Raw genomic sequence first — 19,135 nt, forward strand, 5'->3', positions numbered from 1 at the left:
GTCTCTTTTTTTTTTTCAGCGATGCAGGCACCGGGATTCGAACTGCCGTCCTCACGATAGCTCGAGCCCCGAATACCCGCATCGCTGTAGTATGTTTTTTTCACAACGGTGCAGGCAGCGGGAATCGAACCACCGTCTTGAAGAATACGAGGTGAACACTCAAGCCACTCGGCTACCGGAACGGCACACCGGTTGCAGTATTTTTGTCGACGAGTAGCTTGGCCATCTAGGCCGTTGTCGCGGCCCATGCTCTCACAGTTCGTTCTGGCGACGAGATAAGACGTGTTCCACCCCGCTCTGGCTATGCTCATGCGCACAGGACGCCGCCACTCACGCTGGCTGCGCGGTGACCCTGCACTCTTCGTCCACATTGCAGCGGCGTAGCGTAGCTGTGCAGGGACTCTAATGGCACCGAATAGTTATACAGGCTTCAATTACACTTCAGTCCTTGACCCGGTTTGGTAGCGCTGCGACGTGCTGCGATAAGACGCCGTTCAGTTGCTGTCAAAGGGAGACCTGGGCCTGCTCATAAAACGAATTTATCTCGTTGCCTTCGCCGGTTGATTGGCGACATTCTGCCGCTTGTCGATGCAAAGAAAACTGATCTACACGGCAATGCAAATATGAATGTGCTATTTTGCAGGTAGTGAACGAATCACTGGCATGCGATGTTCACACGAGGAAAATAAAGGGACACTAGACACCCAGTGCGTTAATTCACGGAAAGTTTATTTCCAAGCTCGTAAGCATTCGTACACAATGCAAAGCATATATCTGGGAGTGTCACACACGAAAATAAAACTGAGGCTGCCGGTGGGACAACCCTTCTCAGCTTTTAGTTTGTAGTCGGCATATGCGCACATGTCGCAAAATGTGCTGGAGAAATTTTGCATCACAATAATATGACATTCAATTCATAGAATTAACGCCGGCGGGGAAGTTTCAGAACGTCTTAGCGGCGGCTCGGTAAATTCCCAAGAACATTTGCAAGAACCGAAAGGCATTAGCTGCACGAGGGAAGGAAATCTCGACTCTACAGGCAGAATAATTCGAAGAGCTTTAAGGAAGCCTTCGGAGAAGCAAGAGCGTACAGGTGTTTGTTCCAAGGGAAAAGGCGCGCGGGGCACCAGAGAAATCTACGCGATGAAACCACAAAATAGTACGAAAGCACATGCGACAATGCAGTGCTTCTCCAGTCTCATAGGGGACTGCTTAGCTTACGCAAAATGCCAATGCCACGGGTACCTTTCCCGTCTACGCAAACAATACGTAGGCACCAGTCGAGAGGCGCGCGTCATAAGCCATCACGTGACGCTTCTCAACGTACTCAACCTGTCGTAGGTCTTCAAGATGCGCTGTGAATAGGAATGGAAGTTGTGTGTCGCAAGTTTCGTTGTCCGTTTACGATGCCGCTGGCTGCTGAAGTTTCTAAAGACTTTGTAGAGTTTGAGGTTCAAAGCACCGAACAACATCGACACCAGGAGCATATACGGGGAGTATTTAACCCTGTAATGCCCAAACACATGTCTACATGAAGGGAAATTCCGAACTTTTTTTCAGATTTCTCACCGAGGACGACATATTTGCGCTAAACGTAACGGAATATACGAGTACGCATAATTGCCACTGTAGTTAATTGGATTTCTAAGCGACGCACACGTGACACCCGAATCCAGCCAATTAACATCGCTACTTGTGCTTGACGTGCGTAAATTTAAATTTCGTATTCTGAAACTGCGCAGCATACAGAAGGTGCGATGGACATTACAGGGTTAAGTGTCCTAAACCACCTTCGTGACAATGGTGAACACCACAGTGCTGTCAACATATCAAACTTCGAAGGCGTACGCGGTTTTCAGTTCTTGAACTATCAATGGCACCCCCCCACCACCATTTCATCCCATTCCTTGTCTTTCCCATGCCTTTACCAGCTCTATAACTCGGTAACCTCCCTTGCTATCGGTGCTATATTTCGATGACTGGCCCAAAACTCTCCTTAGGCTACGCAAGATCTCCCCACAAATACTTACGAGTTGGACTCGTGCTACGTGAATCGTTTTGCACGTCATCGGCGCTGCACGCCGATATCATCCTCTTCTGGCCTTGTGGCCAGCGCTGTTTTGAGTCTCTTTATTTGTGTGTGTGTGTAACCACGCGTCTGTCGAAATTTCCAGTAATGGTGCCAATTGCCTCGTTGTCGTGACGTTAAATGTGGCCACCATGACTCAGGTTCGAGACCCGACGTTCGAGCTGAACCTCTCCAGCCTGGGTCAGCGGCTGTTCGGCGATCTCGCACCAAGTTGCTCCCGATCGAGGGATTTGCCGTTCGAAGTCATTGGTGGGGACATCCTCGCCGTAATCGCCACTTCCGGTGAGCACGTTGCTCTGGAAATGTAATAAGAAAGAGAGGGCTGGCAACTCCTTCAGGCAGAAACAAATGCCTGTCGCGTGTTTTACTCGGTTTTCAGGAATTTGCACACTGTTTGGCAGAGAGTCGGTGATACGGACAGCGGGAAGAGGAAATTTACGGACCCTGGTTGCTAGCGCCGCTTACGGAGCGCTGACCATAGCATCTGAACTGTATCACAATTTATTGATTGATTTACAGTAGCTTACAGGATCCTTTTTGGAGTGCTGTGTAAGGGGGGCTTTGGATTGTTAATGAAAAGGTATGGGGACAAGTACAGAAAAAAACATATTTGCAGTAGTAAGGAAAGTGACATTCTATATGCAACGCCTCATAACACGCGCAAAATGAGAACATGCCCTAAACCGTCTACGAAAACATACTTATAATAACAGTTATAATCTTCGTCAAGCAAGGATATGAATGGTACCGTTCACGTGAAGTAGATAACTAGACGTTACATAAACCTTCGAAAGCGACAACGTTCTCGGGCGAGAGATCCTGCGTGCGTCTAGCTGGCGTTCGGTCACGTGCGCGCAGCACAACCCACGTGATCCATGCAGAACAATTCTAGCCTGGAACAATGGGCCATATTATGGCCCGTCTTATTAGTGCCAAACAACTCTAAATATGTCCGATATCCACCTATAAGTGGTATACTTCTGCTTTGTAAAGGCAGCCGAAGATTGTCAAATGCATCCGACCAGGTAACGAATAGGTACATTGTGCGAATTATGATACCGCAACGAGTGCTTCTTATCTGCTCCGATCGCAAGGCACACATCAAGCTAGCTTATGGAAATATTTCATCTGCACTCCAGAAGTGCCGTGCTGTTTACGTGAGGGACTCATTTTTGCGAAGGGGCTATATTTCACATTCGAATGACTGTGCCAGGAACATAATTAGAAACATGACCAGAAAATAACCGATTGCAATGCCTGTTAAGGTAATGGCATGGAATCTGATTGTTATGTTGCCAGTTTTTAAGCATGGAGTTGTAGTCCCGAGTGTACGCTTTGGAGTCTTAATCGAAAGCACATTTACAAATGCAGGTGAACTTGGAAACGGAACAATGTTTGTATAGTTTCGGAATTCGTTGCCGTTCGAATCTATGCTATTGCTGCCCCCAGTTGTACTTTATTAAATTCAGTACTATCAAGTTATTTCGCCAATGCAAACTGACCCTGGCAACATAACATCCGAGATCGCCCGTGTGGAACTAGCTTAGCAGGACTCCTTGGGGACTCCTTGATGGGCATCCTCGACACTTTCTTCCTCATCCATTATGTCCGACAGGCCGCCACGGTGCGCATCCTGATCGGGACATTCACCCACCTACCTTTGAGATCTTCACCATGCTGACACGAGGTAGATCGCCATCTGCAGGATACAGCCGTGTAGACTATCTGCAACGTGCGAATGCGATAATATACTGTCAACTGCGTTGGCGAATGGCCGAAGAACTTCAAAGCATCATATGCTCAGATAAGGGTGTGGCTACGATTAAAGCAATGTAGGTGGGCGACATTATAGGAAGACTGCATGTCATAGTGGTTTTATGTCTGTGAATACCTAAGTATGTATAGTCAGTGATTCGATCTGCTCTTACTTGCCTAAAACTCAGGTGCATGTTGTACCTAATAATGTTCAGTTGTAGAAAGAAAGGCCCTTGTCTCCTGGGGCAAGGAGCTCTGCACACACAAAAAAGAAGAAACCTTAAAATAGCAACACAAAACTATTGAATGCTAGGATTTTCTGTTTCGTTGGTGTATAATGCAAAGAATACAAGACCAAAATGCAACGACACCATGCTGACGTAACACATAAAGTGTGTGCACATTTCATAGAAAGTTCAGGGTACAATTCTCATGTTTTACATCACGTAGCCCAAACGACCAGTACGGGTAAGGTTTCTTGACTTTATGTGCTTGAAGACAGAAAGATTAACTTCATTAGCAAACAACCTCCTTGCGAAAAATTTAATATTGCATATCAGTAAAATGCGGGTAATAAGATTTTACAAGATTACTCGTACCTGACGTGCACACGAGAAAGCGCAAAAAACCTTTTGCACCATTTGCCGCAATGCCCTCTTTGATTACATACGTTTTGGCCGTCTGTAAGCAGAATTACCACTAGAACTTTAGGACTGATGTGTCACAGTGAGCATCAAACCTTTCGCTGCACCAGACCTTAATGTATATAAGCAGCCTTGCCTCAATGTCACTACAACTTGTTTACCATGTCAGGCTTGCCCACCAGCAAAGTTTGCTCCCAGATGTAACTTTAGCCTTGTCTTGCAGCATATGCAAGCCAACAGTACATATACATTGCGCGCAGTACTATAACTAGTACTATTTGGGAACTGCAGTTGAGCGACACAAGCAGCCATGAATATTTCGATGGGTACTTAGTGCTTTCATAGTTTGCATCTAGCCAAGTGACTAAATAAAGAAGTCAAGTTGTACATCACTATCTTTCTTCTTCCAATGGCCATCATATCGATAGGTCGCCCGGTGTACCACGGCAAGCGACGTGAACTGCTCCCGTAAGTCTCCTACATCGACATTCCTTCTCCGGCTTTATAGAGCCCCTCCGACAACAACGTGAGCCTACGATGCTTCTGGCTATTACAATATATGCCTTTGAAAAGTATCGCCACTTAAAGCTAATGAAACACCAGGTCACAGGCTGCCGTTGCACGTGCTTTGAATGAGCCTGATGGGCGCCTGCTATATTTTGTGGACAATGAAACACTCACCTTCGTCTTTTCATTCATTATTTTGCTTGTATTGGAATTTCACTAGGGGTGTGCGAGTAGTAATTTTTGAATCCTAATCAAATATGAATCGAATTGTGCCAGAAGTAAAAGTAATTGAATGTGGAATACTTTTCCAATAATTCTCGAATGAGGTACTTCCGTTTTCACCAATAATATGAAGCGGCCTTCACATCCCAATATTTTCACGATGCTACTAAGTTTCTGTGAATGGGTTGCACGTTTCGAATTACAGTGTTAGGAGCCCATAGCTGTTTATCCACATGCTCAGGACTCATCAATGAGTGAGGAAGATGTCAGTCTAGCACGAAAAAAAAAATGGAAGAATGGACAAGACACATAAAAGAGGCTGAACGAACGACAGTCTTGTAGGCATCATTAAGGAGTGTGCAATAGAAGTCGGGGGTAACTCCGTTAGACAGGATACCAGTAAGCTATCGCAGGAGACGAAAGATCTGATCAAGAAACGCCAATGTATGAAAGCCTCTAATCCTACAGCTAGAATAGAACTGGCAGAACTTTCAAAGTTAATCAACAAGCAAGCATAAGACAGCTGACATAAGTAAGTATAATAGTATGGATAGAATTTAACATGCTCTCAGGAACGGAGGGAACCTAAACGAAGTGAAGAAGAAACCAGGAATTGGCAAGAATTAGATGTATGCGTTAAGAGACAAAGCCGGCAATATCATTACTAATATGGATGAGATAGTTCAAGTGGCTGAGAAGTTCTATAGAGATTTATACAGTACCAGTGGCACCCACGACGATAATGGAAGAGAGAATAGCCTAGAGGAATTCGAAATCCCACAGGTAACGCCGGAAGAAGTAAAGAAAGCCTTGGGAGCTATGCAAAGGGGGAAGGCAGCTGGGGAGGATCAGGTAACAGCAGATTTGTTGAAGAATGGTGGGCAGATTGTTCTAGAGAAATTGGCCACCCTGTATACGCAATGCCTCATAACTTCGAGCGTACCGGAATCTTAGAAAAACGCTAACATAACCCTAATCCATAAGAAAGGGGACGCCAAAGACTTGAAAAATTATAGACCGATCAGCTAACTGTCCGTTGCCTACAAAGTATTTTACTAAGGTAATTGCAAATAGAATCAGGAACACCTTAGACTTCCGTCAACCAAAGGACCAGGCAGGATTCCGCAAAGGCTACTCAACAATACACGATATTCACACTATCAATCAGGTGATAGAAAAATGTGCGGAATATAACCAACCCTTATATATATAGCTTTCATTGACTACGAGAAAGCATTTGATTCAGTCGAAACCTCAGCAGTCATGGAGGCATTGCGGAATCAGGGTGTAGACGAGCCGTATGTAAAACTACTGAAAGATATCTATAGCGGCTCAACAGCCACCGCAGACCTCCATAAAGAAAGCAACAAAATCCCAATAAAGAAAGGCGTCAGGCAGGGAGATACGGTCTCTCCAATGCTATTCACAGCGTGTTTACAGGAGGTATTCAGAGACCTGGATTGGGAGGAATTGGGGATAAGAGTTAATGGAGAATACCTTAGTAACTTGCGATTCGCTGATGATATTGCCTTGCTTAGTAACTCAGGGGACCAAGTGCAATGCATGCTCACTGACCTGGAGAGGCAAAGCCGGAAGGTGGGTTTAAAAATAATCTGCAGAAAACTAAAGTAATGTTTAACAGTCTCGGAAGAGAACAGCAGTTTACGATAGGTAGTGAAGCACTGGAAGTGGTAATGGAATACATCTACTTAGGACAGGTAGTGACTGCGGATCCGGATCATGAGACAAATAATCAGAAGAATAAGAATGGGCTGGGGTGCGTTTGGCAGGCATTCTCAGATCATGAACAGCAGATTGCCATTATCCCTCTAGAAAAAAGTTTATAACAGCTGTGTCTTACCAGTACTCACGTACGGGGCAGAAACCTGGAGGCTTACAAAAAGGGTTCTACTTAAATTGAGGACGACACAACGAGCTATGGAAAGAAGAATGATAGGTGTAACGTTAAGGGATAAGAAAAGGGCAGATTGGGTGAGGGAACAAACGCGAGTTAATGATATCTTAGTTGAAATCAAGAAAAAGAAATGGGCATGGGCAGGACATGTAATGAGGAGGGAAGGTAACCGATGGTCATTAAGAGTTACGGAATGGATTCCAAGGGAAGGGAAGCGTAGCAGAGGGCGGCAGAAAGTTAGGTGGGCGGATGCGATTAACAAGTTTGCAGGGACAACATGGCCACAATTAGTACATGACCGGGGTGGTTGGAGAAGTATGGGAGAGGCCTTTGCCCTGCAGTGGGCGTAACCAGGCTGATGATGATGATGAAAGTAACACAATCATGCACAATGAATTTTACACTATACCTTCCACACTACAGCGGAAAAGGTGACGCTGTACAAACTGTCACCAGAGGCGATGTTCGAGTGCAGCCTGTGAGTTGAGAAATGGGTTGAGGTGATCCGGCACCGACAAGGGACGCTCTCCGACCCGGGTCCTCCAGACAATACGTCCATGGACGTATACAGGGCGGGATTATTTGAACAAATGCTGGCTCTGTGCATGTAAGTGCACGCTTTCATAATAAAAATCTTTCTATGACCTCCCACTCTCTGAACTTTATGAAAACCTTTGTTAACTTTCCCGTAAAACCTATTTTCCTCGATGCTTTGCATGATCTTGTATAGGCAATCTCTAAAGAATTGGCAAATGCGTTTTTTTTTTTGTGAAAACGATGTTTCGTTGCTACACGCGAGCGTCAGCCCTAGGGTGACGAAGATTCTGTGACTAAGATTGATACTTATTTCAGCGACCAACGGACATTTGTCTGCATCATTGTGCCATCAGACTGCTCAGGCAACCACCACAACATACCATACGCTCATCCCAGTTTCGAATTGCAAGTGCTTCTCAAGCCACATTTCAAGTGTACTCCTTTAGTTTTTCAAGTACTTGTTTACGTTCTGGAGCGCATAAAAAATCGAGATTTTGAATCCAAGTGGACTGTAATACTGCGCCGAAACAATTAAATTATTCAGTTCGAGAAACAGGTGTTTAAAAGTTCGCTATTTTTTCATTGTTTTTGAATACACTAGCCTACTATAAATATTGGAACCACACTTCCATAAATAATGGCCCAGGCCTTCGGTCCACTGGAGACTTGCACAGCAATAAACAAGCCTACCATATTTAGTTGAGAGCTGACTTTTTGCTCATACATGATGTGCCTGTTTGAACAGATTTATCTTCAAATTGAATTCATGGGCATAAATGAAATTATTTATAATTATTTATTAAATGTAAGCGCCGCCTTGCTTCCACTAATATAAATCCCTGTATCTGGACGCAAGTATCACTAACCCTGCAATTGCAATATTGACACTCATCCGAACGAAGAATACACGAACTTAAGAAAGTTGCTTTTCGCGGAAGAAAGATACCAGTATGATGTTCGCACAGTCCTGTTATAACTCCTCTAAAAAGCTGAAACTGTAAGCTCAAGTAACCAGCACTGAAAATGCACGTATAGAGGTACTAATTTAAAGGACCTTACACGAATTTGCTAAAAATGATTTTAGCGGCAAGAACAAATTTATAGCCCCATTAAAATGAACGCACAGCCCTATTTTTCCGTGTTTAAAACTGCCACAGGTGGAAGTTCTCACTACCTCTGCAAATACATGTATAGAGACACTAAATTATGCGAAGAACACAGGAACTTACCAAAATTACTTCTCCCCAAAGAACATAAACCAACAGCGCCTTCTAATGTACACACATACCTCTTCTCACTTTTCTGAAACCCTGTAACTGGGCGCCCATATCCATATCCCTGAACTTGCACATATATTGAAACACATTTATGCGACGAATATAGCAAGTGATGGAAATTGCTTTACGCAATAAGCACATCCGACTACAGCCCGTTAGAATGTCCTCACAATCTGTTCTCACTTCCCTATAAAGCTGAAACTGGAAGCTCATATGACTACCGATGAATATCCTCGTAGAATGACACTAATTTAGGTGACGGATACACGAATTCCTGAAAAATGCTTTCCCTGTAAAGAACATCAGCCCAATGCAAATTCGAACACATGCACAGACCTCTTCTCACTTCTCTAAAACCCTGTAACTGGACGCACATATCACTACCCCTGAAATGTCACATATGGTGACACTCATTTAAGCGACGAATATAGTAATCGATGGAAATGGCTTTACACAGACAAAAGAAAAAGACATCAGACTAAAGCCCATTAGAATGTCCTCACAGCCCTGTTCTCACTTCTCTATATAGCTAAACTGAACGCACATATAAGTACCCCTGCAAAGGCCCGTTCAGTGACACTAGTATAGTGGCAGCATACCTGAATTTCTGAAAAATAGTTTTCCTGGAAGAAATATAAGCGCACAGCCATTAAGAATCTACGCACAGCCCCCTTCTCACTTCTCAAACCCTAACATTGGACGCACATATCACTACATTCGCAGTTGCACGTATAGTGACGCTCATTTAAGCAAAGAATATACTAAATTATAGAAATTGATTGAGGCAGAAAAAAGAAAAAAACTACCACCCATTAGAATTTCCTCAAAGCCCTGTTCTCACTTCTCTATAAAGCTAAACTGGAAGCACATATAAGTACCCCTGCAAATGCACGTTTAGTGACAATAATTTAGTGGCAGCATACATGAATTTCTGAAAAATGCTTCTCCTCGAAAGAAGATAAGCCCAAAGCCACTAAGAATCTACGCACAGCCTATTTTCACTTCTCTGAAACCCTCTTTCTGGAGGCACATATCATTACCCCTGAAATTTCACATATAGTGACACTCATTTAGGCAAAGAATATAGTAATTTATGAAAATTGATTTACGCAGAATAAAGAAAAAGACATCACGCTACAGCCCGTTAGAATGTCCTCAAAGCCCTCTTCTCACTTTTATATAAAGCTGAACTAGACGCACATATATATATACCCCTGCAAATGCACGTTTAGTGAAACTATTTTAGGTGAAGGATACATGAATTTCCAAAATATCCGTTTTCTGGAACTAATACAAGCCCAAAGCCACTAAGAATCTACACACAGCCCTATTCTCCCTTTTCTGAAACCCTGTAACTGTATGCACATATCACTATCCCTACAATTGCACGAATAATAGCACTCATTCTGGCAAAGAATATAGGAATTTATGGAAATTGACTTACGCAGAAAAAAAAGAAAAAGAACAGACTATAACCCGTTAGAATGTCCTCACAGCCCTGTTCTCACTTCTTTATAACGTTGAAACTGGACGCACATAAACGCACACCTGCAAATGCATGTCTAGTGACACTAACTTAGGTGAAGGATACATGAACTTCTGGAAAATGCTTTTTGTGGAAAGTATATAAGCCCAAAGCCACTAAGAATCTAGGCACAGCCATATTCTCATTTTTCTGAAACCCTGTAACTGTACGCACACACCACTATCCCTGTAATTGCATTAATAATGGCACTGTTTCAGGCAAAGAATATAGTAATTTATGGAAATTGATTAACGAAGAACAAACAAAAAATAGACTACCACCCGTTAGAATGTCCTCAAAGCCCTATTCTCACTTCTCTATAAAGCTAAACTGGACGTTCATAAACGCACACCTGCAAATGCATGTTTAGTGACACTACCTTAGGTGAAGGATACATGAATTTCTGAAAAATGCTTTTTGTCGAAAGATTATAAGCCCAAAGCCACCAACAATATACGCACAACCCTTTTCTCACTTTTCTGAAAACCTTTAACTGTACTCACATATCTGTCCACACACTATCCCTGCAACTGCACTAATAATGGCACTCATTCAGGCAAAGAAAATAGTAATTTATGGAACTATATTTACGCAGAAAAAAAACAGACAATAACCTGTTAGAAGGTCTTCAAAGCCCCGTTATCACTTCTCTAAAACGCTAAACTTGACGCACTTATAAGCACCCCTGCAAATGCATTATTAGTGACATTAATTTATGTGAAGTATACATTAATTTCTGACAAATGCTTTTCCTGCAAAGAATATAAGCCCAAAGCCACTATGAATCTACGCACAGCCCTCTTCTCACTTTTCTAATACCCTGTAACTGGACGCAATCGTCACTAAAACTGCAGTTGCACATATAGTGAAACTCATTTAGGCAAATAATATAGTAATTTATGGAAATTTATTTACGCAGAAAAAAAGAAAGAAAGAAACAGATTATAGCCCGTTAGAATGTCCTCACAGCTCTGTTCTCACTTCTCTATAAAGCTGAAACTGGACGCACATATGGGTACCCACGCAAATGAACGCAGAGAGACACTAACTTAGGTGAACGATACACGAATTTGTGAAAAATGTTTTTCCTGGAAAGAATATAAGCCCTAAGCTACTAAGAATCGACGCACGGTCCTATTTTCACTTCTTTGAAACCCTGTCTCTGGAGGCACATATCCCTGCCCCTGAAATTGCACATATAGTGACACTCATTTAGGCGAAGAATATAGTAATTTATGGAAATCTATTTACGCAGAAGAAAGAAAGAAAACCATCAGACTATAGCCCATTAGAATCTCCTCACAGCCCTGCTCTCACTTCCCTATAAAGCTGAAACTGGACGCACATATAAGTACCCCTGAGAATGCACGTAGAATGACACTAACTTAGGTGAACGATATTCGAATTTGTGCAAACTGCTTTTCCTAGAAAGAACATTAGCCCAAAGCCACTAAGAATATACGCACAGCCCTATTTTCACTTCTCTGAAACCCTGTAAGTGGACGCAAATATCACTACCCCTGCAATCGACCAGATAGTGACACTCATTTAGGCGAAAAATATAGCATATTCTTGAAACTGCTTTTCTCAGAAAAGACAGCATCAGACTAGAGCCCGTTAGAATGTCCCTACAGCCTTGTTCTCTATAAAGCTGAAACTGGACGGAGCACATACGGGTACCCCTGCAAATGCACGTATAGTGACACTAATTTAGGTGAGCGATACAGGAATTTGTGAAAACTGCATTTTCTGCAGCATACCTTGAATACATAAACCTGCCTGCTGTATTCCTTGAATACTTATTAAGGAAGCTTTTAATTGCGTTTCGGAATACGGAACCAACATGTTTCTTTAGACTGCACGACATGAATTTCAGAACGTGCTGCACTGAACAGGCCTCCGTATTAGTCAAACAACCCATACGTCTACTTCACGACCACGAAAGAGTAAGCGATTTCGGCAAAAAGTAGCGTATTGCACTTCGCATGGCTGCTACAACAAATGTTGACTTAGCGTAATTGATTCAAAACAGCCCCAAGATTTGGGCTCTACTCGTCTGCTAAGAAGCGGAACACATATAAGGCCCGGCTCTTCATCACCGCAATGTGTGAACCAAACGCCATCGGGATGTTCTACATAATCAAGCAGCCAGCATTGATCCAGCCACATCGTGGTGTCTTTAAAAAGCGGCGTGCGTTTCATTCCGACATTATAAAGCGTTTCACCAAAGCAGGTGAGCACTCTTTCCCACGAGCACATACACCGACAACGACAAAATGACAATCAACGCGACAGCAACCCACGATATTGATTCAGGATACACTGTCTGTTATTGCAGCGAAGACAACCCTTAAATACAAAGGAATTGCAAAATAAAATAACGCGAAAGGAACGAACTTAAGGCGTACGCTGATTTGCGTATGTTAACCAACAACTAGGTCAACTTGTCTTTTTTTGCTAAAAACATTATTAGAAAAAGATTTTATCATTAATATTTAAAACAGCGCCAAAAAACACGGACAAGGGAGGACACAGGACGAGCGCTGTCCTGTGTCCTCCCCTGTCCGTGTTTTTTGGCGCTGTTTTAAATATGAATGATCGGTACCAACTAGCTCGCACCAAAACCCTTTTGAGTCAAAATTTTACCACCTGCGATTACTTAACGCATGCGCGATCTCCTGATCAGCAGCCGAGGAGGCCACAGGAACAGCTGGCCACCAGTTCTACGGGGCGCGCAGCAAGACACCACGCAGGTAGAACAGCTGAAGACCAGGTCAGCTGGGCCAGCATTCAGGGGTGAGGCGCTAGAAGGGGAGGAGGGCCGTTTCACCACATGCTCGCGCACCCCGCAATATTTTGTGCGCGAGTCTACATACTATACCCACGCAGAAAGAAGAAAACTTTGAACTACAGCCCGTTAGAATGCACTCAAAGCCCTGCTCTCACTTCTATATAAAGTTAAAGTGAAGGCACAAATAAGTACCCCTGTAAATGAACGTTTAGTGACACTAATTTAGGTGAAGTACACATTAATTTCTGGAAAATGCTTTTTCTGGAAAGAATAAAAGCCCGGAGCCACTATGAATTTACGCACAGCCCAATTTTTACTTCTCTGAAACCCTGTAACTGTACGTACCAGGTCCTGCGATCTTGCGACCAGGTCGCAAGATCAGCTGGCCTCCAGATCCGCAGTGGAGGCTGCCAGGCGCCATCGTGCTAGGTCTGGCCACCAGTTCCGCAGGTGATGCAGGAAGACACCGGTAGGCTAGAATATTTACCCATGTTTTGGTCAATGATATTCACTGAAAGGCAGTACGTACCCAATGGCACACAAACATTTTTGGGGCTTTTACGTTCCAAACCCACGATATGATTATGAGGCACGCCGTAGTGGGGCACTTCGAAAAAATTGCGACCCCTAAGGGTTCTTTAACGTGCACCCAAGGCACGGCACACGGGCGTTTTTGCATTTCAGCCCCATCGAAATGTGGATACCGAGGCCAAGATTTTATCCCGCGCCTTCGGCCTTGTATAGTAGCGAAACGCCAAAGCTGCTACGCCAGGACGGCGGGTTGGTGTAGAAGAAGTTCATAGATGAGCGGAACATACACGCTGAGTCATAATGACACGAAAGAAGTTCGTTGAGGCGCGCCACGTACCATACCATAACCAGAGACCCAAGTAGTCCTGAAGGTTGGTTTGGAACTCTCTTCCCTCATCACAGAGACCCGGTGACCCCATGACCCAAATTGGCTTGGGTTACATACGGATAAACAAACGAACCAATGGACAGGCAAGCGTAGCGCAAACTGAGTGAAGTTCAGAAGAAATAGAAACAATTAGAAGATACGACAGTGTCCACGGCCATAGAGTGAGATGTCTTCATGTTTGCCTGCGTGCCCGTGACAACGTTCTTGTTAATATAGTTAGTAAGCGGATGTTTACAGAAGTTTTTGGGGCTGATAAAACGGCTAACCTTTCTTCTTACAGTTTAGTGTGCGTGAAATCCTTTCATAGGCAATTACCTTGGCAGAGCGAAAGGCAATGGAAAGATTGTGCTGCAACAGGTCCCGTCTTCGGTGCGCTCGCCCTGCTGGTCGGATTCACATAGTCGGCCACCATGCTGTCTCCAGTGCTTGACCCGGTGAGGAACCACGAAAGGCCAGCAGTAGTCTCTGCCCTACAGATTCGTGCACAAAACGAACATGTCGATTGCTTGTTCTCGGTGCCCATGAAAGATTAAAGAAAGACATGTGAGAAGCACGGTGAAAGAGATGGGGACACGAAAGCTTGAGCTATTCTACACAACGTCGAATAGCGTTCTTGGAGCCAAGACAGAAACGCTTTCGGCCGTACATTCGCACTCATGCTGTGTGAACGCCTCCTAAAGTGATCGGCCAAGACTTTGCTCCCGGACAACTGGCCATCCGCGCCTTCACTTACGTATTCGCATACACAGGAATGCTATCTAGAATGCAAAAGTACGGGCCTTGGTGTTTTCCGGCGAAACACTAACGGGCTGATGGACAGCAATAGCAAAAGCAGGCAAACGCAAGCGAAGCACAAGAACACAGTACCAACTCCGAACAAATGAATAATTACGAGAAATGCTAAGAGAGATACTGTCTCAGCCCAGAGAAAAGACAAAACGGTGCAATTAAGCGCAAAATTATAGGCTGTGCCAAATAGCCTAAGCCATCCATTACATGATACCACGATTCCTCACATGAGACAAGAACCGAAGTCTCGCGACGCTAGAACATAAAGTGAAGGACCATTTTTTTTTTAACATCGAGTGCCTTGCTCTAGTTGATTCTCATAAATGTGGAAGATTTGAGTTTCCTTGAATTTTCGGCAATAATCATAATCAATCAATAATCAATCATAATCAATCAATAAAGTTGGGCGCCACCTGCATATTCTCCTATTATTTGGATTATGCTCGTTCGACCTTTGCTTAACACAGTGTGCAGTTCTATGTCTGTCAAGTGATCGACGAACGTAGGATTTCACCTTCCTCCCATAACACGCAAGGACTGCTGTGCATGAGATGTTTTGCTAGAAGGATTAATTCTCGGTGATAACCTTCGAGCTTTTCGATGCGGAAATTCTCACTTGTATATCACTCTGGTGCGCCATCTCTGTCATTCTTTTCTATTATGGGAATTCCTGCTGACGATAAGGTATGACTGGTGTAAATGAGCCAACGGAATGAACAGTAAGGCTTAAGAATAATGTACACAACGCTAAAGTAATGGTGAATTTCCTAGCAAGAGAACGGAATTCGCGATTGATGGTAAGCCTCTCGAATGACATATCAAGGCAAAGTATTAAAAGGTTGTCCTGATCAAGAGAAGGAAATTGAGAGGAAAATAAGATCACTTGGATTGCATATGACAGGCATTACAAGATCATGATAGGCAGCTTACCAATATCCTAGGAATGGGTATAATCGTTGCATTCTAAGGGTTCTAGCACAATGAGCTGGAACTTCGAGATTAGCAAGAACCCTTGACAAGAGAAATGTTAGAAATAACTTTAAGAGACAGAAAGATGGCGCTATGTATAAGAGTGCAAACAGGGGTACGCGATATTTCAGTTGACAGTAGGAGGAAAAAATAGAGCTCGGCGGGCCATGCAATGCGTAGGGCGGATACCCGATGCTGTATTATAGTTACACAGTGGGCGCCAAGGGAATAAAAGTGCAGTAAAGGACGCCAGAGAATTACGTTGTGTGGCAACATTGGAAAGTTGGCAAACATAAAATTGAATGAGCTGGCGCAAGTCAGGGATTACGAAAATTGCTGGGACAGGACGTAAATAGGCTGATAATGATGACTGCTACATTTGTTGGCCTTGGGGTTGACTTCGTCCATTCTATTTTTGATGTTGCAATTCAGATTCGCGAATTTCGTTTTTTTTCTATCGTGTGTCCCCCCCTTACTCGATGCTCCTTATAGGAGGCAGCAATGATGATGATGTGTGGTTTTTTGTGGCGCAAGGGCCAGGTTTGGCCAAAGAGCGCCATGACAAGTGGTAATGTTGACGGTGTATTATGAAGATGTGACTTGGCTGTAGAGTGGCCTAAAAATATTCGCTGTAAAGTGCGTAAAATCTACGTACTGTAAAATTATGCCGATGACTAATGAATACTATGAACATTAAAATCCATCGTACAAGAATGATGCAAAATATAAAATGTATAAGATGGTAAAATTACTTGGAGCACTGCTGCCTCGCCAGAGCCCTTGAAAACAAGGGTCTAGAGGCATGTGCTATACCAAGGAGCTATCACAGCGGCGTCCTCTGAAGAGAGGACCCGCTATGAACAAGTAGGGCTAAAAACATGCAAGACAACATCTTTCAGAAAACTTAGGACTGCGTTGGTGTCAAATAAAGGTTCTTGGCCGAGTAACATAACAGGATGAAGGGGGATGCGCTGCCGGTAGGCTAAGGGAAAATGTTTCTTTCTTTCATATTAGGCTTCCCGACACTCCAGGAGGACGTGGAGGACGGTCAGCCTCTCCCCGCATCTACCGCAGGTTGGAGGATCATTTTCAGTGAGTAAATAGTTATGCGTGCCACATGTGTGTCCTATTCTCAGACGACAGAATAGGACATCTGTTCGGCGTGATTTTGTTACAGAGGGCCAGAATCCTAACTTTGGTTTTATCACGTGGAGCTTATTTGTTTCCGCGTCCCATAGGCGTTGCCAGTGGTTCCGTAGTTTCCTCCGTAAGAAGGGCTTCAGATCTGTGACAGGAACTGCAGTGGTGTGATTAGCAGAAGGCCGTACAACTGACGTGGCCATCTGGTCCGCCAGAACATTACCTTCGATGGCCCTATGACCTGGCACCCAGCATATAGTCACATGCTGGTTAGATACATATGCTTTACATAGGACGGAATAGAGTTCAATTATAACAGGATTTTTGTGCTTGCAGAACGATATCAAAGCCTTCACAACACTTAGGGAGTCCGTATATATAACTGATTTTTTGAGTTTTAATTTCCTTATATGCTTCACGGTCGACAATATTGCGTAGGCCTCAGCCGTGAAGATACTAGTTTCCAGATGCAGTACGTCGGATTCCGAGAAGGATGGCCCGACGGCTGCATAGGACACCCCGTCATGTGACTTCGATGCGTCTGTGTAGAACTCCGTGCAGGAGTGTTTGTGCTGGAGTTCCCGGAAGTGCATTTGGATTTCAATGTCTGAAGCGTGTTTTGTAACTTGTATGAAAGATATATCGCATTGTATGAGCTGCCACTCCCAAGGAGGTAGTAGCTTGGCTGGATGCATTAGGGGGAGCTCGAGGAGTGGGACATGCATTTGATCACTAAGCTCCCTCACACGCAGCGAGAAAGGCTGTCTTACGGAGGGACGATTGCGAAAGAGTGTAGCATATGTCATGTCATTGGTGGTATTAAAACAAGGATGTTGTGGATTTGAGTGGACTTTCAGAAAATATGTTTGGCTAATGTATGTTCTTTGCAGATGAAGTGACCACTCATTTGATTCTACATATAAACTTTGTATAGGACTCGTTCTGAAAGCGCCTGTGGCCAGTCGGATTCCTAGATGGTGGACCGGATCTAGCATCTTTAGCGCGCTCGGGGCTGCAGAATGATAGATCACGGCACCATAGTCTAGTCGTGATCGAATGAGGCTCTTATAGATATTCATTAGACACTTCCTGTCACTACCCCACGTAGTCTGGGATAGAAGTTTAATCAGATTCATTGTTTTCAGACATTTTTGTTTAAGATATTTAATGTGGGGGACGAAAGTGAGTCTGTAGTCAAGTATGACACCCAGAAATTTGTGTTCTTTGTTTACAGGTATCTGTTGTCCACGCAGTTCTATGCAAGGATCTGGGATAAGTCCTCTCTTTCTTGTAAAAAGAACACAAGAGCTTTTGTTAGGATTGATCCTAAATCCATTCCTGTCTGCCCACGTTGACACTTTGTTCAGGCCATGCTGTACCTGTCTCTCGCAGACTGCGAGGTTACAAGATTTGAAAGCTATTTGAATATCGTCTACGTAGACAGAGTAAAAGATGGCGGGTGGTAGTGAAGCACGAAGCGTGTTCATCTTCACGATAAAGAGGGTGCAGCTGAGCACGCCTCCTTGGGGTACACCCGTTTCTTGCGTAAAAGGACGTGAGAGTGCATTGCCGACTTTTACCCGGAAGGTACGATTTGACAGATAGCTTTTTATTATATTAAACATATTACCGTGGATGCCCATTTCTGACAAGTCTCTTAAGATTCCGTAACGCCACGTCGTATCGTACGCCTTCTCCATATCGAGGAATATGGATAAGAAGAACTGTTTGTGTACAAAAGCGTCCCGGATATTTGCTTCTACACGTACAAGGTGGTCAGTTGTGGAGCGTCCTTCTCGGAAGCCGCACTGATAAGGATCAAGAGTTTTGCTGTGTTCAAGAAAAAAGATGTGTCGCCGATTTATCATTTTTTCGAACACCTTACAAAGGCAACTTGTGAGGGCTATCGGGCGGTAACTTGCCACTGAGGAAGGGTCTTTGCCTTGTTTCAAAACAGGGACTACAATGGCTTCCTTCCACGCGGTTGGAAGGTACCCTGCATCCCAGATGGTGTTGAAAAGTGTGAGTAGTGTAAGTTGGGTGTCTTTATGTAAGT

The 19,135-nt window shown here is 43.9% G+C and overlaps 1 protein-coding gene across 1 annotated transcript in view; it reads right to left on the reverse strand.

Moving 5' to 3' along the window:
• Positions 1–745: 745 nt before the first annotated feature.
• Positions 746–19,135, reverse strand: part of LOC135901966 (uncharacterized) — a 39,985-nt gene continuing 21,595 nt past the window's right edge. The window contains exons 7-12 of the mRNA XM_070525185.1: positions 14,497–14,651; positions 13,608–13,736; positions 13,121–13,275; positions 4,022–4,099; positions 3,748–3,814; positions 746–2,385 (exon numbers count right to left, since the gene is read on the reverse strand). Coding sequence (XP_070381286.1) covers positions 13,262–13,275; positions 13,608–13,736; positions 14,497–14,651 — 298 coding nt within the window. The 3' untranslated portion in view covers positions 746–2,385; positions 3,748–3,814; positions 4,022–4,099; positions 13,121–13,261. The remainder of the gene's footprint in view (positions 2,386–3,747; positions 3,815–4,021; positions 4,100–13,120; positions 13,276–13,607; positions 13,737–14,496; positions 14,652–19,135) is intronic.

Source organism: Dermacentor albipictus, chromosome 9, assembly GCF_038994185.2.
Source record: "Dermacentor albipictus isolate Rhodes 1998 colony chromosome 9, USDA_Dalb.pri_finalv2, whole genome shotgun sequence".
Taxonomy (NCBI): Eukaryota; Metazoa; Arthropoda; class Arachnida; order Ixodida; family Ixodidae; genus Dermacentor; species Dermacentor albipictus.